Source organism: Myodes glareolus, chromosome 4 (assembly GCF_982192425.1).
Source record: "Myodes glareolus chromosome 4, mMyoGla1.1, whole genome shotgun sequence".
Taxonomy (NCBI): domain Eukaryota; kingdom Metazoa; phylum Chordata; class Mammalia; order Rodentia; family Cricetidae; genus Myodes; species Myodes glareolus.
The window spans coordinates 23,737,957-23,764,990 of NC_142029.1; the positions used below are offsets into that span (position 1 = coordinate 23,737,957).

General features: G+C 36.8%; 1 protein-coding gene across 5 annotated transcripts in view; it reads left to right on the plus strand.

Annotated features, from left to right (window-relative positions):
* Nucleotides 1–27,034, plus strand: part of Dennd4a (DENN domain containing 4A) — a 109,588-nt gene that overhangs the window by 56,136 nt on the left and 26,418 nt on the right. For 4 of the 5 annotated variants that reach the window (XM_048423738.3, XM_048423737.3, XM_085689227.2 and 1 more), the window contains exons 13-22: nucleotides 3,608–3,708; nucleotides 7,314–7,532; nucleotides 8,527–8,672; nucleotides 18,371–18,504; nucleotides 19,772–19,907; nucleotides 20,202–20,408; nucleotides 20,497–20,625; nucleotides 20,867–21,008; nucleotides 25,131–25,247; nucleotides 26,838–26,969. In XM_048423738.3, coding sequence (XP_048279695.2) covers nucleotides 3,608–3,708; nucleotides 7,314–7,532; nucleotides 8,527–8,672; nucleotides 18,371–18,504; nucleotides 19,772–19,907; nucleotides 20,202–20,408; nucleotides 20,497–20,625; nucleotides 20,867–21,008; nucleotides 25,131–25,247; nucleotides 26,838–26,969 — 1,463 coding nt within the window. The remainder of the gene's footprint in view (nucleotides 1–3,607; nucleotides 3,709–7,313; nucleotides 7,533–8,526; nucleotides 8,673–18,370; nucleotides 18,505–19,771; nucleotides 19,908–20,201; nucleotides 20,409–20,496; nucleotides 20,626–20,866; nucleotides 21,009–25,130; nucleotides 25,248–26,837; nucleotides 26,970–27,034) is intronic. The other variant, XM_048423740.3, reaches the window with a different exon arrangement.

Sequence of the window (27,034 nt, forward strand, 5' to 3'; positions counted from 1 at the left end):
GTCAACTCTTTCTATACTTCAGTAGAGTATATTTAGAATGTTACAGGTGCTTTTATTGAAAAGGAAATATACTTTTAATCCTCAGGCTTTAAATATTTAAGAAACATAATATTATGCTTACTTAAAAACTTAGCAAACACACACACACACACACACACAAATTTAGCACAATGGGAATCAAAGCAAAAATAGAAGAAGTTGGGGGCTGGAGAGATGGCTCAGTGGTTAAGAGCACTTGCTGCTCTGCAGAGGATATGGTTTCAGTTCCCAGTACCCACATGGCTGCTAACAACTATCTGTAGCTCCCATTCCAGGGGATATGATGCCCTCTTGTGGTCACTGTGGCCACTGCACAGAACATTACACACATACATATAAAACAAAACTAAATCTTTTCAGATGATGATTGAGAAGCTAATAATAATGGTGCCAGGTACCACAATAACTCATACCAGATGAGTATGGGAGAATCACAACTGAATTAAAACCCTATTCCTATATTAATACTTCAATATTATTTCTAGTTTAACACTTTCAGAATACTAGTGTAGGATAGCAAAATTAGCATATTGAAAATTTAAAATAATCTATAAATGTATATATAATTTTACCTCTTTACATTCTAGGAATGTATCTTTAAAAATGTTTTGTAATTTGTAGCTACATTTTCAGATTAGTTTTCTATCAGCCAGTAAGGAAGAAATGGATACAACAAGATGGCATCTACCACAGGGTCTGGTTAAAGTAGCCATTATTTAGTTCATTGGTAAATCACAAAAACTAATTTAGTTTTGCCCTTAATAAGGAGATATGAAATAGGGTTTCCTCTATTTACTTACTGGGACCAGGGAATGAACCCAGAGCTCATGCAGACTAAGCATATGCTCACTATGGTACACTCCTATCATATTTTAATAATAGAATTATACCGTAAAGTCTTTCAGTTTAACTCCAGAATTTTAGACTGACTCTCCATCTTTGTCATGTATCAGAACCTCAGCTGCTTAAACCATTAGAAAAGTTGGAAAAAAAAATATTTTGTCCAGGTGGGATAAATATATTTAATCCCAGTCCTCGCAGAGGCAGGTGGATCACTTTAAGTTCAAGCCTGGTCTACAGAATGAGTTTCAGGAGGCAAAGGCTGTTGTATGGAGTGACCTTGTCTCAAAAAACAAAACAAAAAAATATTTTGTTTGGAAGTATATGTACAATCAAAAAGCTTTTATTCATAAAAATATAAGCCAATAAAATAGGGCATATATTTTATACATGAAGGTCTTTTTAATGTGTGATTAATAAAGCAACGTTTTTATGAGCAACACTGTTCTTTAGCAGGACTGTTTCATTTTTTGAAACAAACTAGTCCTTTACTTTTTCACTTGAGGAATGTTAGGCGAGATGGTAATTTGTAAACGGGAACTAAGTATCAAAATGTGTACACTGTGTTTATTAGGATATGTAAATGTGAACTAAGTACCAGAAGTGTATGCTGTGTTTATTATGATATGCAGACTTTCCCTCTTGTAAATTGTTTTAATCTTGTTTAATCTTGTAATCTTTTCTTGCACATACCTTTAATCCCTGCACTCAGATTGCAAAGACAGGCAGATCTCTGTGAATTGAAAGCCAGCCTGGTTTACAGAGTTCCAGGACAGCCAGGGCTACTTAGTGAGATCCTGTCTCAACAACAATACTCTTGTTTGTTATTTTATTTCTACTTTGATCATTAATTAATTAAAGAGCCAAAATGATATGAGTTGTTTGCACTTGGTTCCCTCTTCAATAGATCTCCCTTCCAAACCTTGGGAAGACCCTACAAGTGAACTAAAGTTCTCTGCTTTCCTTCATCCAGGGTTCTGAAATGTCAACCTGAAATTTGAAAGAAAAGCAAATCCCAAGTGTAGGAGTTTTAGTTTCTTTTTACTATTCCAGGTACATACAATACAGATTTAGTTTTGAATATCAAGAAATGTCTGAAGAAGGGGTAATAATATTTATAATGTAATTTTGCAGAAAGTTGCATGTATAGACTAAGTGACCCCATTTTAGTCTGTACTTTATGAGGAATTTCATAATTCCTCTGACAGATAAGGAAGCACAAGTTTAGGTTTTTAAGCAGTTAAAGGGACATATCGCGTCCTCTGTGAACACTTAGTTTTTAAACTTGATCTCTCACTGTGACACTAAGAGTTCTGCCACTAATAATGAGGTAACTGCTTGTGTAATAGTAATCTAGTTAAAGGGAGACACCATGAGTAAAAATGCAGAAGGCTTTCAGAGATTAAAAACTAGGTAAAGCCTCCCTACCTGACCACATTTCACAGAAACAATAACCAGGGCAAAAGAGGGAATTAGGATTAAGTGGCAATTAGATACTTTTCTAACCATATCTTGACTGCCTTCCTTTAGAGATTGGTAACAAAAAGGCAAACAAATAAATGCACTCCTTTCTCTGAGTTCCCGTACTATGCTCTTAGTCACATTATAAATGCAAAAACTATTTACATAATAAATGTAAAAAGAACATCTGCAATTTTACCCCGCTCTGCCTTTATTCTTATTCTCATTTGTGGAAAAGAGGATAGATTCCAGAGTCATTAATTTTTATAAGTTTAAGCTTGCTTGTCTATTCTTTTTGCTTATTTTTCAATATTTTATTCTATGAGAAGTTTAGGGGACATTTAAAAAAAAATGAAACCCTAGCTTGGGAAGTTCTACTACCTAGAACTTCCTAGTTCTAGTTCTAGTTCAGTACCTAGTTTGTACTGAATTGCTCTTTGGTGCATAGAACTTGGTTTTCTTCTCTTTTTATCTTTATTTTTCAATTTTCAAAGTGAGCATTTATTATTTTTTAAATGAAAAAAGATTGAAAAATCAGATGTAGACTAAACAAACTATAGTTAAGTTCAAAAGCTTTATGATTCCTTATACCCCCCTAGCCCATAGTAAGAGACCACCTGTATTGTAATGGTTATAATACAGGACACTGTAGACTCTTCCTACAGAGATGTTAGTTTATAGCAGATAATCTCTTTTAAAGCTATAAAATGGTTTGTAATAATTTATTTTGTTCAAGGACTTTAATGTTTTAGAATATTTCTCTTCTGAAAAACAAAACCTAAAATAATTTTTATTTGTACTTTTGGAAACTGAGAAACTGAGCATATAACATCATATTTTAATAAGGTCTGTATTGTAGGTTCATTGGAGTTTTCGGTAATATGTTTTCTTCTATTAAAAACTGTTAACATATTTTCCTGCTGTTTGGGTGTCTAAGCCCCCGGACATGAAAGAAAAGAGTCTGGATCACCTTGTAATGCGTCTGTGATGAGCACAATCCCCACAAAATGCAATAGATGCTGTACCGATGTAACTGTAAACTCTGAAGTATATTAATTAGAGGATGCCACCTTCATGCAAATTAATTTTATATAGTCACTATCCCAGTCTGCCTCTGTCAGATTTCTCCATTAGCCTGAGTATTCTGAATGTGTTCCAGTTTTGTTGTTGTTCATTGGCTGTTTTCCCCTCATGTATAATTATGCCAGGACTATACCCCTCCTAAAGTCCATGTAACAAATGTATTGGTGTTGTCATTTAATCTCAGAACTGGTGACAAAAAGAGTGTGGCCTGGAAAATTCTTCCAAAGAAGCCATGTAAAAACCTGATGAATACACTGAATAATTTGCACCAGCAATTGGCAAAATGTAAGTGGATAATCTAATTAAGGAATGTAACTTAACCTGAGAACGACCGACTGTGCCTGAATGACTTTTCTTTTTTAGCTAAGGAAATATAGGGAATGTTTGCATGTCATCCTTGTTCAGGGCCCATCTGCTCTGAATAAATTCCAGTTCTTGTGACTATGCTGTTAAAGTAAGTAATACTTTAACTGATACTAATTTTTATTTTAAAGAAAGTTGTAGCTGGATATTATGATTCACACATGTAATCACAGCACTTGGGAAACTGAGGCAGGATAATTACCAAAAATTCAAGGTCAGCCTGAGCTACATAATAAGTTCTAGGCCAGCCAAGCTACTGGATAAGACACTATCTTTTTTAAAAAAAAATAAAATAAAATAAAGCTATTTTAGTCTGACATGTTAACAGAAGCCAGTAACCTAGCAACACTCAGGACACAGATGCAACAAGATTGCTGCAAGGTCAAGGCTAGCCTTTATACACAAGTTCCAAGCCTGTCAGGACTACACAGAAAGGCCCTGTGTCTAAAAAGTTAAGGAAAATTGTTGACTGAGATTTCTGTCCTGCCCAGTTCCCACAGTCATTAAGTCCCAAAGAAATCACACAGAGGTCTACATTAATTATAAACTGATTGGCCTTAGTAGGCCAGGTTTCTTATTGACTCTTACAACTTATATTAACCCATAATTCTTGTCTGTGTTAGCTTCGTGGCTTGGTACCTTTTTTGGCGAGGCAGCCACATCTTGCTTGCTCTTTGTCTGGCTTCCTTTTTGGCTGAGTGACAATTGCAGACTGACACTTCCCTCTTCCCAGAATTCTCGTTGCCTGGCCTCTACTTCCTGCCTGGTTGCCTGGCCTATATTTCCTGCCTGGCTACTGGCCAATCAACATTTATTTAAAATACAACTGACAGGTACAGACCATTGTCCCACAGCAGAAAATGTTTATAGCCAGGACTGGTGGCACATACCTTTAATCCTTGCAGGCAGAGGCAGGCAGTTCCAGACCAGCCAGGTCTATACCATGAGTTACAACCAGAGCTACGTAATAAAACCCTCTGAAAGGAAGGGAGGAAGGGAGGAAGGGATGGAAGGAAAGGAAGAGAGGAAGGAAAGAAAGGAAGAAAGAAAAGTGTTTACAGTCTTTAAGGCAAATAAACACTGAAACAAAATTTGTTAGAAGCCAAATGAGTGATTTATAAGTAAGCATTTTACAATTTTTAGGTTTTTATAAGGCCATCTTAGGATAATAAAATTCAGAAAGGCATTAAAGTGGTTACTTTCTTGAATTTTGCCATTACTGAAATAACATGAATAAATAAGGATTGCCATCGGTATATTTTCTTCTTATATAAAGCAGCTCTAGAAATCTAAGGTAAATTATTTAAAGTGCATTAGAAAATGCTAATGTCAGTGAAGTAAATCAGATCTTGACCTCTCCACCTAAAGTCTATCTTGAAACAATCTGCTGTTTGCGAAAACAAATTAACCAAAATGAAAAATAATTTTAGGATGTGAAATGCTTTAAGGGAAAAACTTATGCAAGAACATATCTTGACAATGATCCAGAATTACTGATAATAATTAAGATTTATTTCTTGAATTCTCTCAGTCTTGTAACAATGGTTTATTCAGTGTCTGTGGTTTAATACCTATTTTGTGAAATATGGCCAGTGGTGATGTGGCAACATAGATGGGTCTCATGTGTTTTGTGCTTACGTATAGTGTATTAGGTGGTGTGTATGTATATGCGTTTGCACATATGCTCTGGCCATGTATGTTGAGGTTAAAGGGCAACTTTTAGGAATTAGTCTTTGTTTTCTACTCTCTTTGAGTCAGGTTCTCTCTTGTTTGCCACTGCCCTGTATACTCCACATTCTCCTTTTTTTTTTTTTTTTTTTTGCCTCCTATGGTAGGAGCCCTGGGATCACAGGTACTACATCTGGCTTTTTATGTGTGTTCTAGAAATCCAAACTCAAGTTGTCATGTTTGCATTCCAAGGGCTTTCACCCACTGAGCCTCCTCCCCAGTCCTGTGAACTACTCTTAAAGCTTAAAGCTATAGGTGCTTAAGTGATACTGATAGTTTAGATGATTAACTGTCCCTTATATCTTAAAAAGTCTTTAAATTTTAAACCAGTTAGGAATTTTTGTCTTGACCATTGAGAGTAGGAGCACCATCACATCTAAATGGAATGCATTTCTCACCAATGCGTTCTTCCACATCACTACAGCACAGGTATGGAACTCAGGAAGGTACCATGGAGCACCCTAATCTCCAGACCACGGTCAAGTTTTACCATTTTTTTGTTCTGTTTTGTTGTTGTTTTGGTGTGTATATAAATGCAGTTGTGTGGTGTGTACATGTGGAGGTCTTTCTCTATCATTCTCCACCTTACTTTTTGAGATAAGTTCTCTCAGTGAACATGGCATTTGCCATTTTTACTAACCTAGCTAGCCATTGAAACCCTGAGATCTCCAGATGTCTTTCCCTTTTCCTCCAGCACTGAGGTTACAGATGCATGCCACTATGCTGCCTTTTATGTAAGTAGGGATCCAAAAACAGGTCCTCGTGTGTCTACAATAAACACTCACCCACCAAGCCTTCTTCAGCCCAAGTTTTGCCTGTTTTGTAAATATTTTTCTTTATTGCAAGAGGATCCAGTTTTAAATCAGAGGCAGGTAGTTTCAAGTCTCTTCTATCTCCTCTTCTCTAAAACAGTTCTTCAGTTCTATTTCTTCATAATACTGCTCTTGCAGAGGACCCAGATTTGATTCCCAACACCCATCTGAAGGCTCATGCCATCTGTTATCCCAGTTCTGGGAGATCCAACAGACCCAGTGCACATACATATGTGCAGGCAAAACATACATAGAGTAAAGTAAATAAATCTTTTTTTCAAAAAATGGTACTTACATTGTCTAATGGTCCCTAATTTTACTTTTGTCCAGGAGTCTTCATGTAAAATCAGGCCATGCATCATTGGCATGAGTGCCTCAGACCTGGTAATGCCCTCCTCCACTATTTCTCAGTGTTTTCTCTCAGTTTCTCCTGTTCTTGAGAGGAGCTCTGATGTCTACTAAGCTTCTCTCTTGACCGAAGTCAGAAGAAAGAGAAGAGATTCAAACAGGCTTCTCTGGCATAAACTTACTCCTTACCACCAACTGGCTTTACCATTGAGTTGTCTAGGAAGAAGCTTTTTGTTTTTTAAATCCTTCTTTTTTTTTAATCCTGCTGGCACTTATATTTTATGAAGAAAGAGGTGGAAAGGACTGTGTATTATATGTATCCAGTGTTGTGGTTGTTAAGAACTTTCTTTACTTGTGTGCATATGCATACATACACACACATACATACATAGTTAGAGCACAAACTTTTTCTGATGATAGATTTAAAGGGATAATTTTATGTGTAATTTAGATAAAGATATGCTCAACAGAACCTAAAAATGTTAGAGAAGGTTTTCTTGAGGCTTGCCTACTATGAAATGGTGTAAATAAAGAGTTATGGTTATATGAGCACTTTTGAAAAAAATAAATTTTCATTAAAATCGGTGTGAGCCTTATTTTTCATAGACTTCAAAATTCGAACTATGTATTTCTTCACAGTGCAACAGAGGCCAAGAGATGATGGACTAATGGACTTAGCAATGAATGATTATGATTTTAATTCTGGGAAAAGACTGCATATGATAGATTTGGAAATCCAGGAGGCATTCTTGTTTTTCATGGCCTCTATTTTAAAAGGTTATAGATCATACTTAAGGCCAATAACACAAGCCCCATCTGAGACAGCGACAGATGCAGCCTCTCTTTTTGCTCTTCAAGGTGAGTGGTGATACAATTTTATAGCTTTCATGTTGTTAAACTTAAACCTGTGACAAATCACTTGTTTTCTGAATAAGTAGCTCATATTTAACAAAGCACACATCCACTCTTTGGAGTGGGCGAGGACCAGCTCTGGTGATCCATTTCTATAGGGCAAATTCTTTGTCTGACTCATTAACTGGAATCCTAGTAAAAAATACAGATCTGAAAGCTACAGAACCTCCTGAGAGTATTTCATCCCACTTCATTGTGTCACTTTTGTGTCGGGGTATTGACGGTTGCAGTTTTGGGGGCTACCAGACAGTACTGAGGATCTGATTACCTCCAGTCCTGAGCAGTCTCATTTGTTTTATTTCAGTCTACTTTATCACTATCATTTTCTGTCTGTATTGCAAAGGGGAAAAGGAAATTGGGTTTCTTGCTATATATTTACTTTCTCTTGTAGTATTTAATATTTTAAAGAGAAATTCATCTAGTAAGTATGTACTCAGTGCCATGAAGTTTTGGGCATTTGGTATTTTATTAGAAGCAAAAGAGATATAGCCATGAAAAAAAGAGACATGGTCGCTTCTTTCATAGAGCTTATACTAAAAAAAGATGAGCAACTAGAAAACAAATTTAAACTTTATACTGTGTATATGCAGAGAGAGAGGGAGGGAGGAAGGAGAGAGAGAGAAGGAGGGAATGGGCAGAGAAAGCATTCACACAACATGCAAAATAGTGTACAAAAGTAGCAACTGCAGAAATTGAGACATGCTAGTTTAAGTGTAATCATCATGACAGTGAAATAATTCTGGGTTAAAGCTTGAACTGTGTGTGTCCCTTTTCTATTACTTCTGCTGTTTCTTCTCCATTTATCAAGAGCTTAAATTTTGTTTTGTTTTCTGTAAGGTAGTGAACAAAATGAGAATATAGATGACATTGTTGATCAAGTTTCTTGTAGCAGAAAATTTTTTCTGACTCTATTCTCACATTATCTATTTATATTGAATAGCTTTCTTAAGAAGCCGGGACCGATCACATCAAAAATTCTATAACATGATGACCAAAACACAAATGTTTATTCGCTTCATTGAGGAATGTTCTTTTGTCAGCGATAAAGATGCAAGCCTGGCTTTTTTTGATGATTGTGTAGATAAAGTAAGTAGTTTACTGTAGTCTACAGCTTATTTTGTGTGTCTGCTATAAACGTTATGTTATTGTTTCTATTTGTAGTTTGTAACAAAATCTAAAATAATTTTATTTTAATAATTGACCACTTACAATGAAAGTTTGGGCAGCCTGCTAGATTACAGCACATACTTTTATTATCTTTATTTTATTTTATTTATTATTATTAATAGTGGTAGTAACTGTGCGTGTGCGTGCTCAAGTGTATGCATGCACACACATGTGTAGAGTACAGAAAACAACTTTCAAGAGTCAATTCTCTTTTCTGTCATGGGTTCCAGAGATGGAATCAGGTTTTTGAGCTTGTGTGGTAATCACTTTTATCTGCTAAGCCATCTTTCTTAAAATATGCTTTTATTAAGATTTCTTTTTTAATTACCGATTAATTGTGTGCATATGTGAGGGGAGGTTGTATACATAAGTGCAATGCCTGGAGAGGCCAGAAGAGGGCAATGGATCCCCTGGAATTGGAATTATAGACAGTTGTTTGCTGCCTCACCTAGATGCTGGGAATCAAATTCAAGTCCTTGGCAAAAGCAGTAAGTGCTTTTAACCACTGAGCCATCTCTCCAGCCCCAAGAGCATACTTATTAAAGAGATTTTGTAGGAATTTTTTTTTAACAAGGTTAAGGTTAGTTTCCTAACTCAGTCTTTGTACTTACAGAGTAGGACATTTTTTCAAGCCCATGAACCTCCAGCATACTGAGATATCACATGCTAAGAGTAGAGGGCATAGCATAATAGATGTTCTGTAACTTTTTATATCGAGAGTGAATTTATACCTTATGTTAATCCTATTTTGAATTCATACATGAAAACTATCCATTTTCTGCTCAGTCCTTGTAATATTAGGTGAGATGGAGCTGGGTTCATGCTGGAAACAAAGGAAGCAGGAGAACAGTGCCCCTAATACACTGTCTAATCTTAAGTAGGGTGAGAATGGTCGAGTTGTCTAGCATAGGCACCTGAGCCCCAGCCATGAACAAAGAGCTTGACATGGGACTCAGAACAAAGAGAAAAGAACATCCTTCCTGGGGCAGTCATCTTAGGGTATCAACTTAACCAGGATAAGAAGAGTATGGTGGTGATAGTGGTGTGAATTTCAGGAGCCTGCATAGGGTCAACAAAATGGGGCTTGGGTATAGCATGGAATGGTAGACTTTGACTTGGATGAAGGAGATGCTGGCATTCAGTATGCCGAAATTCAGTATGTACAGATTTGTCAGGTTAGGGTGAGGAAGTCATCTGCATGGGAGCAGAGCAGTGAAGAGGGGAAAAATGATACATAAAAGTAGGAAGAATGTTCAAGTAAGTAAATGTGTTCAGAAGATGAAGATTCTCATGGCCAGGAAATTTGCACATACAAACTTAGAAGCAAAACAAACCCTGAATTTGGAAATACACTATTGATTTTTCAATGATAGACAAAGATACAAATAACTATAGGCAAAGTGCGTGTATCTGTGTGCATATACATATATTCTGTAACTGTGTATATTGAGAGAACCTGAGAACAGCCACACTTTAATAACAGTGTAGCATAATATGCATAGACATTGTCTTTTAGATATCAAAAGCCATCAGAAGAACTCTTTGGAGAAATGATTAGTTATAGATTTAAGGCAAAGAAAAGTCCAAGATAAACTCTAAGGTGTCCTGTAATATGGAGTAAGAAATTACCCCAACAATGATAAAGGCATATATGACATGCACAGAACCCATTTGAAGGGGATACCACTGTCAAATTTGAGGCAATTCAAGCATCAAATGTTAGTAACAAATAATTAACCTGTTGAATAAACAGGAAATTATAAATCTACACAAACAACATTGATAATTCAAAGTCTCATAAGAAGAAAGATCTAAACATAGTTCACTATACCTCCCTATAAAGGAAATATGAGTTGAACTGTATAGTGAAAAAGCCTGGTAGAAACCACATTAAAATTTAGTGATCAAAGTGGACATCATCAATAATAGGACACAATATCATGTACTCCTAAGAGATAATATCTTTGTTTCTTTTCCTGCTACTAGGATACTTTAACAAAAGCTACTTAGGGGATAAAGGGGTTATTTTAGCTCACATTGTCATGTCAAGGAAGTTAAAGCATCAGGAGCTTGAGACAGTGCTCCATAGTCAGAAGACAAGAGCAATGAATGTATGCATGTGGTTCTCAGCTTGCTTTCTCTTCTGCAGTCCAGCATCCTCTGCCTAAGGAATGGCACAACCCATAGTGGTATGGGTCTTCCCACCTTAATTAACTGAGATAACTACCCACAGACATAACTAGAGGCCCATCTTTCAGATGATTCTAGATTCTGTTAAGTTGAAAGTTGATACTAACCATCACAATTTCATCTTCTGTTGATTTGTGAGCCACCCACTGAGGTCCTGGGAATTGAACTCCTGTCCTCTGCAAAAGCAAGAAGTGCAGCTAACTGATGAGCCATCTTTCTCCAGCCCCATTTTTCAGTATTTTAATAAATATTTTAAGCATATCTTATCAAAAAAAAGTGTTGACAGAAATAGGATGGCATGGCTGTAAGTTTTTCTCTAGACCCCTTTTTACAGAAATAATTGTGTGCACATTATGGGAGAGGGATTTCCCATATGGTACCAGGTCTCTACTGGTCATATGTATGGACTTCCTTTATGAACAATGACATGCATCTGTATATTCCCTGCCAAGCTAACTGAACCATATGGGACAAAATTAGTGGCCAGGGCTTAGCTAATAACAAGCAGTAGTGAATAAGCTCATTAATCCACTTGGGGACACCGAACTACTTTGCAAAACTCCAGTTAACAATCTAAAAGGGAGAACTTTTACTTTTTGAAAAAGAATTATTTTCTTTTTGACCCATTCACTGTATTTTATTCACAAGTCTGTGTTTTAGTTAAACTTACACTGTAATGTCACATAGTCTATGGTTACTTATTAATATTGTAAGCTGTACAAGACTTGTAATTTTATTCCCTTTCTTAGGACATCTTATTCTAAGGAGATAGCTCAGTACTGGTAGTTAAAACTTTATGTTTGCTAGGGTTTTCTGTAGGTCACTTAAGGTTTATGTGATGGGAGTCACTGTGGTGGATTATTTGAACAATTTCTTTTGAAATGTAAGTTCTTAAGTGCTGAGGAGATGATTCAGCAATTAAGAGCACTGGCTTTTCTTACAAAGGGCCTGAGTTTACATTGCCACATGCTTTTTTATAACCTATTTTAAAAGTCTCAATCCTAGGAAAGATTTCTTATGTACATACATTAAACTAATATACTTAAAGATTTTTCTGACTAAGCAAGAAATCAAAGCTGAGAACTGTGATGGGGTGTAGCTTAGTAGCAGAGTTCAGCAAAAACAAACTAATGAAATCCCGAGAATTAGCATGATAAAATATAGTTTTTGTATTTGTTTTGTTATAATTCAAGGGACACTTTATTGGAGAAAAAGTATCACAAGTCCTAGTGTGTATTTTAGTAAGCTTCATGTGTAGTTGGAGCAGAGGTTAGTTGTCTCTGGTGTTAAGGAGCAGAACTCCCACCCCAGTAGGAACACTAGCATAAAAATTCAAAAAATACTTTTAATCTGCTTTCATTTTCAGAGTGTCATACGTATACTTTGAGAATAATCATTTATGTGGAGGCTGTTCCTTAGTTGGATATATTTGAGCTCATTTTTTAAGTGAACAAGTCCTTTTACCTTTGGAAGCATACTATGGAAAATAAATAAATTAGATACGTATCCTCCATCAACCATGCTTGTGCTTGAATGCAAATCCGACATACTCCTCTTTTGATCTTAGCATATCCAAACTGAAAACATGTAACTCACTTTTGAAATAAAAAATGAATAATGCTGAATAGAAATAATAGAAACAACATATAAGAGTTATTTGCATTTTATTTATGACTAATTTAAGAGCCATATGTCCTTGTTCTTCACACAATTAATTTTAAATCCACACAGTCTGTTCCTGTAGGAAGGTACTCAGCCAAGGTCAGCGTTTAACAGATAGTCAGCTAAGATGCTTTTCTTGGTTTTTCAAGTTCTCATTTACAGTGTTTTCTAAGCACACCAACGTCTTCTGGAAGAATTATTAAAGAGACTATGAAAATTCCTAATTTTATCCTGCCATGGGGTGTTGGATTTTTTCTCTCAGTTGAGACAGATATCACTGTATTTTCCAAAGACAAAGAGAGATGTCCAGCTGAAGAATGTAGGATTTATGCCATTGCTATATTTACAATACAATGCAATTTTAAATGTATAATTAAAGGAAATTTTTTCACATTTAATGTCTTACCAAAATATTGAATCTATAGGTCCAAGTTTTAAACTGTATTTGATTTTGCAATGCTAAGAAATACAGAAAAAAATTATTTTACTTTCCCTGAAGTGAACAATTACTTCTCTTTTGTCTTCTGTCTGTTAGTAATTTATCTAGAAACTTACAAAGAATGAAACACTCTTTCAGTACAACAAGTTATGCATTTAAGTGTTAAAAATTTTTGCTGGAACATTCCATTTTAATTGTTTTAGTATGCCTTCTAGTCTGTCATCTATAATTTTCCCCTTCCAGCACCTTGGTAATTGTATTAACATCTCACTGGAATTGTATGCCCTGCTTTCAACTCCTGCATAGTAACTACTTCCTTGGTATAGTTCCTTGTCTGGTGACACCTGTCTGAAAATACCTTCTCCTCTACTACTTGTTGGCTAACTTGGTTGAATCAGTATTTGAAATTCATTCATTGCTGCATTGTCTTTTACTGCCCTTAGAGATATTGGCAAGAAGTCTAATACTGTCTTGATTTCTAGACATTTGTGTCTGATCTCTTTCTCTATCAGGGTGCTTCATATCAGGTTTCATGATATCTTGGAATTTCAGGGAATGTTGGAATAAGGCATTTCTTTATTCATGGAATTGAATGGGTGTAGATACTTTTAACTTAGGAATTCACTTCCTTCACTTCTAGAAGTTTTTCTTTACTTCCATCCTGTCCCATTCTCATTCATATTCTGTGTGTGTGTGTGTGTGTGTGTGTGTGTGTGTGTGTGTGTGTGTGTCTTTGGAACTACCTAGCCCAATCTTTTTTTTTCCTCAACTCAATATATTTATTGATTATTTGGGAATTTCACATAATGCATCCCAATCTTACCCACCTCCCATCCTTGTGACCTCCCCCCACAAAAAAAGAAGAAAAAAGAAAAAAATATTACCAAGTCCAATTTGGCCACAACTACACAGTGACCAGTCCCTTAAAAGAAAGCTGAATCCTTCCCCATCCCATCCCTTGATACTCTTAATTTTTCCCTTTTCATCTCATTTTCTGTCTTTCTACTTTAAGAAAAAAGAGATTATGGTATAAATATATCATTTTCCCTTTCCCATTCCTCCTAACTCTCCCTTGTATATCCCCTGCTTTCTTTCAAATTCGTGTCCCTTTTTCTTTAGTGGTGGTGGTGGTGGTGTTTGTGTATTCCTAAATACATAGTTACAGCCTGCTCAGTCCATATAATGTCAGTTGTATGTGCGTGTTTTCAGGGCTGTCTATTTGGTACTGGATAACTAATCAGTGTTCTTCCCTAGGTAAGACTATTTCTCCTGCTCTCAACTTTTCCTTCGTTGCCTGTAGTTCTTTGTCTAGGGTTGGGATCTTGTGAGCTTCCCGCTTCCACTTTCTCATGTCAAAAACACCAATTTTGGTGTTGACCTTTTTCTGGTCATGTTTAGGAAGCCATGTTGGTGTGATTTCATTCATGGGTAATAGCTTCTGACATTTCTAGGAGACATGATCTCACAACAAGCTCTCTGTTCCTCTGGCCTGTACAGTCTTTCCACCAACTCTTCCATGATGATCTCTGAGCCTTAGGTGCAGAAGCTGCACTGTAGATGTATCAGTGAGCTCCATAACTTGGCATTTTGATCAGTTGTGGTTTTCTGTAATGGTCTCCATCTGTTACAAAAAGAGGTTTCTGTTATGGGGGTGGAAATTTTACTTATCTGTGAGTGTGAGGACTAATATTTAGAAAGTAGTTAGGGATTATGCTGGATAATAATATGGAGGTTGCAGGTTCTCTTCTTAGGTCCATGACTTCACCAGCTCTGTATAGCTGACTAGGTTTCCAGTACCAGGCACAATTTCCTTGTTTCTGGGTCTTAACTACAATTAGAGAGCTGTTGGTTACTGCTAAGATATGCTTGCAACTATTGCACCCTTTGTGTGTAGGTATCATAGCTGGGTAGGACTGTTGGTTGCTTCCCTCCTTTGGAAACTTAAACTGCCCTTCTGGTACCATGATAGCTAGTCCTCAGAGAGGAGTCTGACCCGTTCTAGTCTTCTGGGACCTCTGTCCGAAGTATTTTTAGTTCCACCTCTGGAGAACAACCAAGGGCAATAGCAATAGCCTGTAATGTTTCATGAGTATTTTAGATAACCCTGACCAACAATTCAAAGGAAAGTGTCTCATCTCATGCCCGGTGTTAGAATTTTTGTTAGATGGTCTTTGGCTTTTGGCGGTAGAATTGTTAGCTTATATGGGAAATTTTCATTTAAACTATATGTGCATTTTATACAACAACTTAAGTGTATTTTAGGTAGATAGTTAAACTATGATTCCTTAAGACTTATTCATAATGTTACTTTATATTCTGCCCTCCTTTATCTGTACTTATTTTCCCTCCCTCCTTAATTAGTCTCCTTTTTCCTACTTCCCTCTTCTGATCACTTAGGCCCTGCTATTCTCCTCCTACTTGCCCTTGCCCCTTCCACTTTTTAACTGATTTCTTCAATTTCATTTTTCAGTTCTTATGCTTTTATTTCTGGTGTCATGTTTGCAATTTCTATATAAACTTACTGAATGTTCCTTTTGTGACACCTTGTTCTTAGCTGGTGAACTTAGGCTATTTTGTTGTGGTTTTAAAGGTTTCTTCTCCCTGCATTTTCTTCTCTTCTGGGTCCCACAGCTCCACTATTGTTCATAAATGTAAAGTCCCTCGGATTCTCCCTGAAAAACAAGCAATAACAGCTTAGCCCTCTCCCAGCGTTGATGAGTGATAGTGTTCTAACTCTTGGGTTGTGCCATGAATCTAGGAGTCCTTGAATGAAGGTACTAATGATCTTGCTTCAGTCTCACCTCTATTCCAACTGCAAGAGCGTATGTGCATGTGTTTGTACAGTGTGTATATGGAGACCAGAGGTCACCGTCAGGTGTTTTTGTTTATTTCTCTCTGCCTTTTTTTTAAAAAGATTTTTCTTTTCTCTCATTTTTATTAGTTCTTGGAGAATTTCATCCAATGTATTTTTATCATTTTTACCCTTCTTCCTGAACTCCTCCCAGATTAACTCCCTTTCCCTACCCACTCAAGTAAGTATCTCTCTCTCTCTCTCTCTCTCTCTCTCTCTCTCTCTCTCTCTCTCTCTGTGTGTGTGTGTGTGTGTGTGTGTGTGTGTGTGTGTGCATATTTAGCTTATCAAATACAGTTTGTGCTGCCTATACACTTGGAAATGTGGCCTTCCACTGGAGTGTGGTAGATCTACCCTGTCTTCTTTGTTTTCCAGACAGCAAATCTCACAGAACCTAGGACTCAGTGATTGGCTAAACTAACTTACCTCTGAGTCCCAGGGGTCTTCCTGTCATCACCTTTCTAGCACTAGAGTTACAGCTGCATGACTCCACATCTGTCTTTTACTTGGCTGCTGGAAATCTGAACTCGGTTCTTCATGTTTGTGTGACAGGCAGTTTACCCACTGAGCTCTCTCCCATGCTCACATAAGTACTTTTTAGGACTGACAGCTGAAGTGTTGGAGAAGTCAACAGTTTGTATTTAGACATTCCCCTTCTTCCTTTTTCTAGTGCCAGATCAGTGTTTGAACCCCAGCTCTGCTATTGTCTCCCTCCAATTAATTTTGTCTTGATTTTTTTACTTCTAACCACCTTATTGTCATTCTAGTAGGATTTTTAAGAATCCATGAAGGTATTGTATTTGTTTTATTCAGGCAGAAAGCCATGTAATTGTTATTTTCATTATCAGTAACTGTACTTCATCTAGTGAATTTACTCTCCTTTATCTGCCTGTTGTTTGACATGTGCATTACTTCTAGTTACTTACTGTTGTAAACTTACAAAAACGTCCTTAGTATTGGTAGGTTTTTTTTTAACATATTGGTTTTTTTCTAAAATAGGAATACAGTAGAAATGTTTGAACAGATCTTCTTTTCTAAAAATTAATATACCAGGCTGGGTTTGTAACTTAGTTGTAGATTGCTTGTCTAGTATAGTAAGACTCTGGCTCAGTCCTCAGCACCTCCAAAACAAGCAAACCAATGTTGAGTGCTAGTATTCATCTAGCTTTTTATATTCATCGTTTCCATGCTGGTGTCAGCATAGAGGCCTCCTCTCCAAGCTACAGAAAAAAGCTCAAAAACAATTTTATTACATTTTAGGAGAAAAAAATAAGAGCAAGCAATATGTAAATCTTGGCAGCCATTGAGGCACATGAAAAAGAGAGAAAGCCTTGCCTTGTGAGCTGGGATCTGGGAACGGTAGTATGTTCAGTGGTAGAGGTTGGCAAGCAGCTGAATGGTGAAGAAGAGAGGGAACTTCAGTAAAAAAGACTGGATTGTTAGGGAAAGCATGCCTAGGATTTTGGTATCCAAAAGAAAATGATAGAAAGAAAAATTAAAGTTATATTTTCTGAGTTATAACTCAGAAAGCAGGCAGGCTCAGCAGTGCTTCCATATGGAAAGCCCCATCCACAGTAGCCTAAAAGTCTTTGACAAGTTCAAGCCTCTTTTATACCAACAGATTTTTAAGTATCCTCCAACAAGATGGAAATAAGTGGTTGCTCTAACAATAATTACTTTGAGTTTTTCAAATACCAAATAACACATAGCACTAATACTCATTATTTTAATTGGAAAATAAACAATATAGAAAATAATATAAATTAATTGCTTTAGTGGTACTATCAGTCACATTTAACATTTTGATAATTCTGGGGTTTTAGTTTACAAAAGAATATATAACAAGCATAATCACCTTCCTTTAAAAAAATTAGAACTAGAGAACTGGTCATAGTGACATAAACCTTTAATCCCGGGTCATTGGAGGCAGACAGGCAAATCTTGTGAGTTCCAGGCCAACCAGGGCTACATAGTGAGACTATGTCTCGAAGTAAGTAAATAAATAAAATTAAGACATACACACACACAAAATTAAAAATAGGACTATCAAGATAGGTTTTCTCTGTGTAATAGTCCTGTCTGTCTTGACTCTATCTTTGTAAACCAGGTTGACCTCAAACTCAGAGATCCACCTGCCCCTATCCCTGAGTGCTGAGATTAAAGGTGTGCATCACCACACACTAAGGCACTTTTTAAAAATAGTTATTTAGGGGCTGGAGAAATGGCTCAGAGGTTAAGAGAATTGACCGCTGTTCCAGAGGTCCTGAATTCAATTCCCAGCAACCACATGATGACTCACACCCATCTATGGTGAGATCTGATGCCCAGAACACTATATACATAATAAATAAGTTAAAAAATGAAAAGATATTTAGTAGACATTGATGGAAATGATGCATTTAATTAACTATTCCCCTATGGATGAATTCTTGCCTTATCAATGTGGCCTTTAAATGTATTTTTAAATTCCTTCAGGTGGATATGGACAAGAGTGGTGAAGTTCGGCTTATAGAACTGGATTCGTCTTTCAAAAGTGAACATACTGTCTTTGTGACACCACCCGAGATCCCCCATCTACCCAATGGTGAAGAGCCCCCATTACAGTACAGGTATCCAATAACACAGTGTATGAGATTGACAGAGGAGCAGTCCATCGACTGTGACATAGCATTCTAAGGACTGTGATATTTTCAAAAATACAAACTTAACAGATAGGCAAGCCCATCCCCCCATCCATTATTAAGTTTTGCAGCACTGACAGACAAAATAAAATTTTTTATAAGCTTGGATAGATCTCAAACTCTATTTAACTGATGTACAAAGATATTATAAATGTAATTTATGTCCATTATTTTTTCCCTTAGTTTGTATGATACAAATTTTAAACTATTCATTTTTTGATGACTTTTTATGTTAAGACATGAAATTTCAGAATTGTTGACATTTACCATTATTAATTTAGAAATTTTGTAAGAGACTGCTGAGAGATTGATAAAGACTTAAGCAATGCATTATCTCTGCATTCAAGTCTAGTGGGGAAGAAAGCAAAGTCCTAAGCACAGCAAAACAAGAGCTGTGAGGGAGGTAGATTTGTTATTTTAAGTGCTATATACATTTTTTTTTTACCTAAAATTGTATTTCCTTTTATATTTTAAGTTTTTGTTCTTCAGTAATATTTTATTTGAAAGTTATAGAACTATTTCATTTCTTTAATTTTCATTGAATCACAGTTTGTTTTTCTTTCTTCCAAAAGTGAGGTGTTAAACACACTAACTAACTTGCTAAGCCAATCAAGATAATGTGAACCTGACCCAATATGCTGATAGGTTACACCTACAGCTCCTGTTTCCATCTTTTTACAAGAGAATATAAATATCTTTTTGCTTTGTTTTGTTTTGTTTTTTCAAGACAGAGTTTTTCTGTGTTGCTTTGAAGCCTGCCTCTGCCTCCTGAGTGCTGGGATTAAAGTTGTGTGCCACCACCACCCAACTGAGTATAAATATCTTAATACAAAACCATAGCGTTGTTGGCTGTCTTATTTGAAAGAATATTGTTTCCATGAGTCCTTTACCACCAGAAATATATGCAAAAATACTCTCTGTGTATTTATATGAACACTAATTTTTAAGTTTGTTGGGGTTGCTTTGGAATTTGATATCAAGTTCATTAAAATGTATTTCCTCTTTTATTTCTAGATATATTGAGTCTGTTTATAAAAATAATATTTATAAAAAATAGCAGAATTATTTGTTGAATATATCTTATCTGATAGAGAAATAGTTAAGTTCTAGGTTAATAAGTTATTCAGTCTTAGTTCTTCTAGTTAGTAGCAAATCCGTCTGTGGTTGAAAAGCAATTTCTTCTTCTCTGGAACAGCTATAATGGATTTCCAGTTCTCAGAAACAATTTATTTGAGAGGCCTGAAGGATTTCTACAAGCAAGAAAGAACAAGCTGCCTTCAAAACCCAGCAGTCCTAGTAGTCCTTCTCCCATGTTCAGAAGAACAAAGCAGGTGCTTTAAAAACCGTGTTCCTCATGTATTCAAGTAAACAGGGAGTAACCTGATGCTCATCCTCCCTTGATAATCTTTACTACCCAGACATAACCCTCAACAGATGAATGAGGCACTTTATGCACTTGGAATATAGTTCATAGTAATCTGACCTAAAACTTTATTTTCATATATGATACAAATTCAAGAGGAGACTTAAAAATATATTATTTATAGTCAAGTTTTACAAAGGCATGTGACTTTCTGTGATCACTATTCAGTTAAATAAGGATGCTACCTTGGATTTCTTTCTAGGAAATCAAATCAGCCCATAAGATTGCGAAGAGGTACTCTTCTATCCCTCAGATGTGGTCTAGGTGTCTGCTGCGTCACTGTTATGGATTGTGGTTTATTTGTCTCCCAGCTTATGTGAAGGTTTGTCATTCCAAAGTCAGGGCTCTGAAAACAGCATATGATGTGCTTAAAAAAATGCAACTGAAGAAGATGGATCCACCCGATGAGGTGATAACATGTGTTCCCAAATGTGTTGTTTTATTTTAGATTTCTGTGCATAAGAGTGTTTCTGTACATCTCTCAACTTGTGTTGCAGGTGTGCTACCGAATTCTCATGCAGCTCTGTGGACAGTATGACCAGCCCGTGCTTGCAGTTCGAGTGCTTTTTGAAATGCAAAAAGCTGGTATTGACCCCAATGCAATCACTTATGGGTATTACAATAAGGTAATTATTTTGATTTAATGAGGAACAATACTGTCTTGTCATTGCACAACATTAATTTAGTGCCAAAAATAATCAGGGGCTGTTTGGTATTTGTTTTAGAATATTCAGAAGATATTTCATAAATTAAGACATTTTTGTTTTCTATCCTGTTAATCTACTTTTGTCTTCTTTAGATTGACTCAGAAGCCAGTGTATGTTAAATTCTAAAATTTTACTGATTATATATTTTTTAAATGAATAGGCTGTTTTGGAAAGTACATGGCCTTCAAGAAGTCGCAGTGGCTATTTTCTTTGGACAAAAGTAAGAAATGTTGTTTTAGGAGTCGCACAGTTCAAAAAAGCTTTGAAGAAACATCCACACTTACCACAGAGAGCTCTCTCAGGTAATTAAAGAGTGATAAAGTATGCACATGGTTTGTTTTTGATCATAATTTATTATAACCAAACTGGTTATAACTAATTGGTTATAGTTTATTTTTTAGAGAATTTTAAGTGCTTTAAAATGCTGATTATTTTCTGGGTTCTGCTGCCAGTTAGGAAAGTTTATTAAAAGTACTGTTATGCACAGAAGTGTTGTGGGTCCAGATTGTGTTAGAGCTGCAGTGTTTGCTAAAGTGTAATGAGCTACATGGGAGGGGGAGTCAAACCATTCCCGCTCCATGTACACACAACCTTGTGTTCATTTCATGTAGTGTCTATGATGTGCCTCCGACTTAATATGACCTATCACATGAGGTCAGCTGTGGAATTTTTCACTTGTGGTGCTATGTTGGTACATAAAAAGTTTTAGGTTTCAGGTTTTCAGGTTAAAGAAATCCTCCCCGTATTAGACAACTCTTCCCATTTTAGGAAACACCAGATTCTTCTTTCTCCAGTTGTTAAATTGTCCGACTTTAGTGATCTTCTTTTAGTGGTCATTAGAAGCTCACAGTAGATGCTCTTTTGTAGTTGTATTTTGCTGCGTGTGGCACTTTTCACATTGGTTCCTTAGTACATTATTATCTTTAACAACAAATTCTGAAGAGTCACTTTGGTACCTCTTTGAGTAGTAAAATGCTATTGAACTGGGTTCTTAAGCAGATGACAGTGACCCGTAATGTTAGCATGGATAGTGGTGATGCAACACACATGGTGGAGCAGGCACCTTTCAATATGGGTTTAATTAAAGTATCCGAAGATCTACTATTGATTATGATATAGTACCAGTCTGTTCTGCTTCTATATACATGTATTATAGTACATTTTAAAAACTAGATTTGCTAGTTTATGTTTTTAGTTTGTTTTCACTGACATATTTAACTGTCACTTTTTGATTTTCTATTAGGCACTTGACATTAAATTTAATTGTTATATGTAGTTCTCTTCATTATTTATTTGAGAGGTTGCAAAGTACTCAACTCAAGTATTTAGTGCATGGTAATCCAGTTAACTCTAGGTAGCTACAAAATTCTTCACCATTTTAGAGATGCTTTTTTTTTTTTTTAAAGGCAAGCAGCAAATCCTTTTTTCCTGGGCAAGGGCTCTACCATTGAGCTGTACTCGCCTTGTTATTTTCTTGGACATATTTTTTTTAAGAAATCCTGGCCAGGTGGCGGTGGCGCATGCCTTTAATCCCAACACTCAGGAGGCAGAGGCAGGAGGATCTCTATGAGTTCGAGACCAACCAAATCTACAAGATTTAGTTCTAGGACAGGCTGCAAAGCTACAGAGAAACCCTGTCTCGAAAAGAAAATAAAAATTCTGTTTCTGAGTTAACAGTGTTATACTAGTGTCAGTTTCCTCATTTTAACATTGTGCTATGGTCATGTAGGGAATGGTTAGGAGAAACCAGCAAAGGGGCCCACCAAGAACTTTCTGTAAATTTTTTTTTGCAAGTTTTGAATCAAACTTTTTGTTTTATTTTGTTTTTCAAGACAGTTTCTCTATGTAACTCTGGCAGTCAGAGAACTCACTGTGTAGATCAATCTGACCTCAAACTCACAGAGATTCATCTACTTCTGCCTCCCGAATGATGGGATTAGAGGTGTGTACGACCATCACCTGGCAAATCAAACTTTTTAAAAGAAAAGTTTAAATCTAAATACAGAAGTCCTAGCAGTGACTATGACATTACCTTCATTAAAATATAGGACTTGTTCATAAAGGCAGGCCCTGTGGTTCTGTGAATGAAGATGACAACCCGACTTCCATCCCCAGCATCCACGTGGAAAACCTAGTCCTGCAAGTTGTCCTCTGATCTCCACTTGCCTGGAGGTCCACGAATGCACATGCACACACATACAATACAAATAAATCATTTTACATAAGCATTAAAGCATTAGTATTAAAACACACTAAATTACTTGTTTAATTCTGACTTTTCATTATTTAAAAAACCCACATGACTTTTAGTATAGTATGAACACGAACTCCTAATGGGCATAAACTACAAAAAACAATTATAAAATTTGAAGGATGCTGTTTCTGCAGATGGCAACATTATTTCAGACTCTTTCATTATACACCAATTTTAAGACTAATAAATATAAGCTTATTGTGCCAAAATGTAGTGCACTGATCCCTCCATAGCTGGTTTTGTTCTTTATCATGCACTATGAATTTAATCAGCTGTGGAAGTTGTCCTTGGGCCCAGTTTCTTAAAAATGAAGAGATCTTCTGTTTGGTTTAGTGCACTTTTCCTAAAAGACTGGCCCAGAATAGTGTGGAATCTAACAAAAATATATTTAAATTTTCCTATTTGTGATTTCTTTGGGATTAGGTCCTTAAAGTTTCATTAGTTAAAACAATTTCAGATTAATAACAAAGACATGGTAGTAAGTGCCTAGTGATACTCAATATAACTTCTTTAGAATTCTTTACAAGTTTAAAACGTTTTAGTCCCATAAACATAGGTTTATGTTTTACAACTCTGAGAACTGAAAGTTCATACAAAAACAGTTACTTAAAATCACACATCCCTTCTGCTCAGAACTCTGGCTTTGATGCTAATCTAATGGGAACAGTTTAGTAAGAATGTCAAACAGAATCTGTTTGACCAAACAAGATATTAAAGATTTTCTTTTACCATTGTAACTTCTGCTGCTCCTCCTTTTCTTCTTCGTCCTCTTCCTCTTCTTCTTCCTCTTCTTTTTGACAGGGTTTCTCTGTATGGACCTGGCTGTGTGGGACTTACTCTGTAGACCAGGCTGGCCTTGAACTCAGAGATCCACCTGCTTCTGCTTCTCAAGTGCTGGGATTAAAGGTGTGTGCCACCAACACCTGGCTTCTCCTTTCCTTAAGAATAAGTTTTTGTTTTTGTGGGAGTTTGAGGGAGGTTGTTTGTTTTTGAAACAGGGTCTCTACAGAACCCTGACTTCCCTAGAACTCACTATGATATCCGGGTGCCTGCCTCCTGAGTGCTGAGTTTAAAGGCATGTGCCACCAAGCCTGGCATCCTGAGCAATTTTAACACATTGTTTTTTCCTCATTCCTATTATTTGTACTCAGGTACAGTTCTATTCAGTTGAGTTTTGAGAAAAATTACCTTTCAATGAAGTTAAAGGAACCCAACTCTGTGGCAGTCATTAGACATTGAGTTTCAGTGACCTATGTGTGCACGTTTGTAAAGCTCTCTTCTCCGTTGCTTAAATTACTGCTCAGACCAGACATTTACCCCCAGCACTCAGGAGGCAGAGGCAGGTAGATCTGTTCAAGGGTTGTCTGGTCTACATAGTAAGTTCCAGACCAGTCAGGGCTAGATGAGACCCTAACCTTAAAAAGATGACTCAGGCCAGGAGGTGGTGGTGCACGGGTTTAATCCCAGCCCTCAGGAGGCAGAGACAGGAGGATCTCTATGAGTTCGAGGACAAGCTCCAAAGCTACAGAGAAACCTGTCTCAAAAAACAAAAACAAACAAACAAAAAAAGACAACTTAGACTTTTATCTAGAAAGATGGTGGACTTGAGTGAAGATTAACTAGTTTGTCTGGTTTGGGTACCCACAAAGTAATATAAATGTAAGTATTTATTTGACTGTAATGTGAAACCAAAAGTAAATTATTTAGAAATTTTCCTTTCTTACATTAATGGAGGTGGGTGCTGGGTAGCTAACCAAATAAGGAAATCCAAACACTAATGTGTGGTAGGCACCTCATTCTAGTTGGTTTTACCAAAGAAACTTGTGATAGGTATTGTGGGGGTTGGCCAGCAGGCCTCTCAATGTAAGTTGGTGCTCCATTTATGGGATGTCACCACTAACCTGTATAGTATGCTGTCACAGTCCCTACCTCATCTCCTCACCCCGTCCCACCCTCGGCAGACCACATTAAGGCCCCTGTTGGGGTCTATTATTCAAGACAGTAGCCAGGAGCCATCTTGAATGGACATCTTGTTCATTCAAGGTGTTGTGTTGACCTAGGGACTTTTATAGTTGACAAGTTTTCTGTCTGATCATTAAATTTATTTAGGATATAATCTCAAAAAAAGTTTATGATAAGTAGTATAGTATTTGTTTCTGTTTTTGCTCAGGTGGTCGGTCTGATCTTGGATATAATTCATTATCTAAGGACGATGTTAGAAGAGAGGGTACATCTACTGAAGACATACAAGGGGAAAAAGACAAAAAAGGGAGTGATTCTAGTTCCTGTAGGTATTGATTGTTGTTGATAATATGTAAAATTGTGAACTTCTTTACATAAAAATACAAATAACTTTAAGTATTATAGTACTCGTTTTACTGCCCATCTTCCTGTTCTAATTATCCTTTTTCTCATTGATCCCTCTTTGCCACCTAATATTTTCACCCATAAACTGTGCAGGAAATTGCTTGCTGTGCAACTCATGTTAAAATTCTCATAGTAGAAATGTCTTTTAAAAAGAAATTTCTTTTTCTGAGAATTACTACACCACCTGCCTTAGTTAGGTCTGCTGTTGCTGTGATGAAACACCATGAACAAAAGCTACTTGGGGAGAATATTTGGCTTACATTTCCCAGTCACAGTTCATTGAGGGAAGCCAAGAGAGGAACACAAACCAGGTGGGAACCTGGAGGCAGGAGTGATACGGAGGCCATGTAAAAGTGCTGCTCACTGCCTTGCTCCTCATGACTTCTCAGGCTGGTTTCTTATAGAACCCAGGTCACCAACCCAGGGATGCCCCAACCCGTAATAGGGTGGACTATTCCTCATCTATTACTAATTAAGAAAATGCCCTACAGGCTTACCTACAGCTGATCTTATGGAGACATTTTCTCAGTTGAGGCTCCCTCTTTTCTGATGGCTCTAGCTTGTGTCAAATTAACATAAAACTAGCTAGCACGTGCCTTTAATCCCAGCACTCGGGAGGCAGAGACAGGGGAATCTCTGTGAGTTCAAGGCCAGCCTGGTCTACAAGAACTAGTTCCAGGACCGGCTCCAAAGGTACAGAGAAACCTTGTCTCAAAAAGAAAAAACAACTAACCAGCACAATACTAATAAGTTTTCTGCGCTGCCTCCCGCCCCACCCGCCATAATAGGTTTCTCTGACAATGCAGTAAGCCAGATCAAACCGAATTGAAAAAGTATAAGAACAGTTTTATTTGAGCAAAGCAACCCCCAGGTAGATTCTCCAGTCCCAGAGATGGAAGCAGGAGAAGCTGCACATCTGGACTAACTCAGGGAGATTATATAGCCTGTAGGCGAGGGGTGATGAAGTGTCCGCTACAAGCTGGGTTTATGCCCAAGTGTGGTCAAAAGCTGACTGCTTTAGGCAGGGACTTTAATGGCTGGCAACTTCAGGAGAGGAGCTGCCCAGAATTCAGAACTGGGCTTTTTGGCGTCTTTCTTTTGTTTGGAGCCTCTCTGAGTGGGTGGGGTTTGGAGAGAGACAGGAATGGAGCTTTCCAGATCATACAGGGATGAGTTGGAGGTTTCAACTAGACAAATACCTTTAAAGTTTGTTGGTGAATTGTGATTTATATCTCCTTTTCTTCCCAATCCAAAATCTGTCTTTTACAACCAAAGAGAAAATATGAAATTCTTTATGAACCTTATATATGACCAGTTCTTAGTAATTAGACCCACACTTGACGACTTTAAAGTGAAATGATTTGTGGTTGGCAAGTGTGTAGAGAAGCAGTTAGTATATTCTTATCACCAATTTTCATTTTGAAATATGTAAGACTAAAGGCTTCTCTTCATACATTCTGCAACATATATAAGTTTAATTTTGCTAGCATTTTTATTTTTGTCTTTTTAGTGTCAGAGAATGAGAGTACAAAAGGAAGTGCTGATTGCCTTCCTACTCTCAGTTACCAAAGTTCTTCAACTATAGTTCGCCTCAGTGGTGCAGATAACAACAGTGCTGATAAAATAGCTGGAGAATCTGAGGGTAAGTTGAATAGTACACATTGGCTACTTGTAGAATGATTTATATCCGTGTCTACTAAATACATA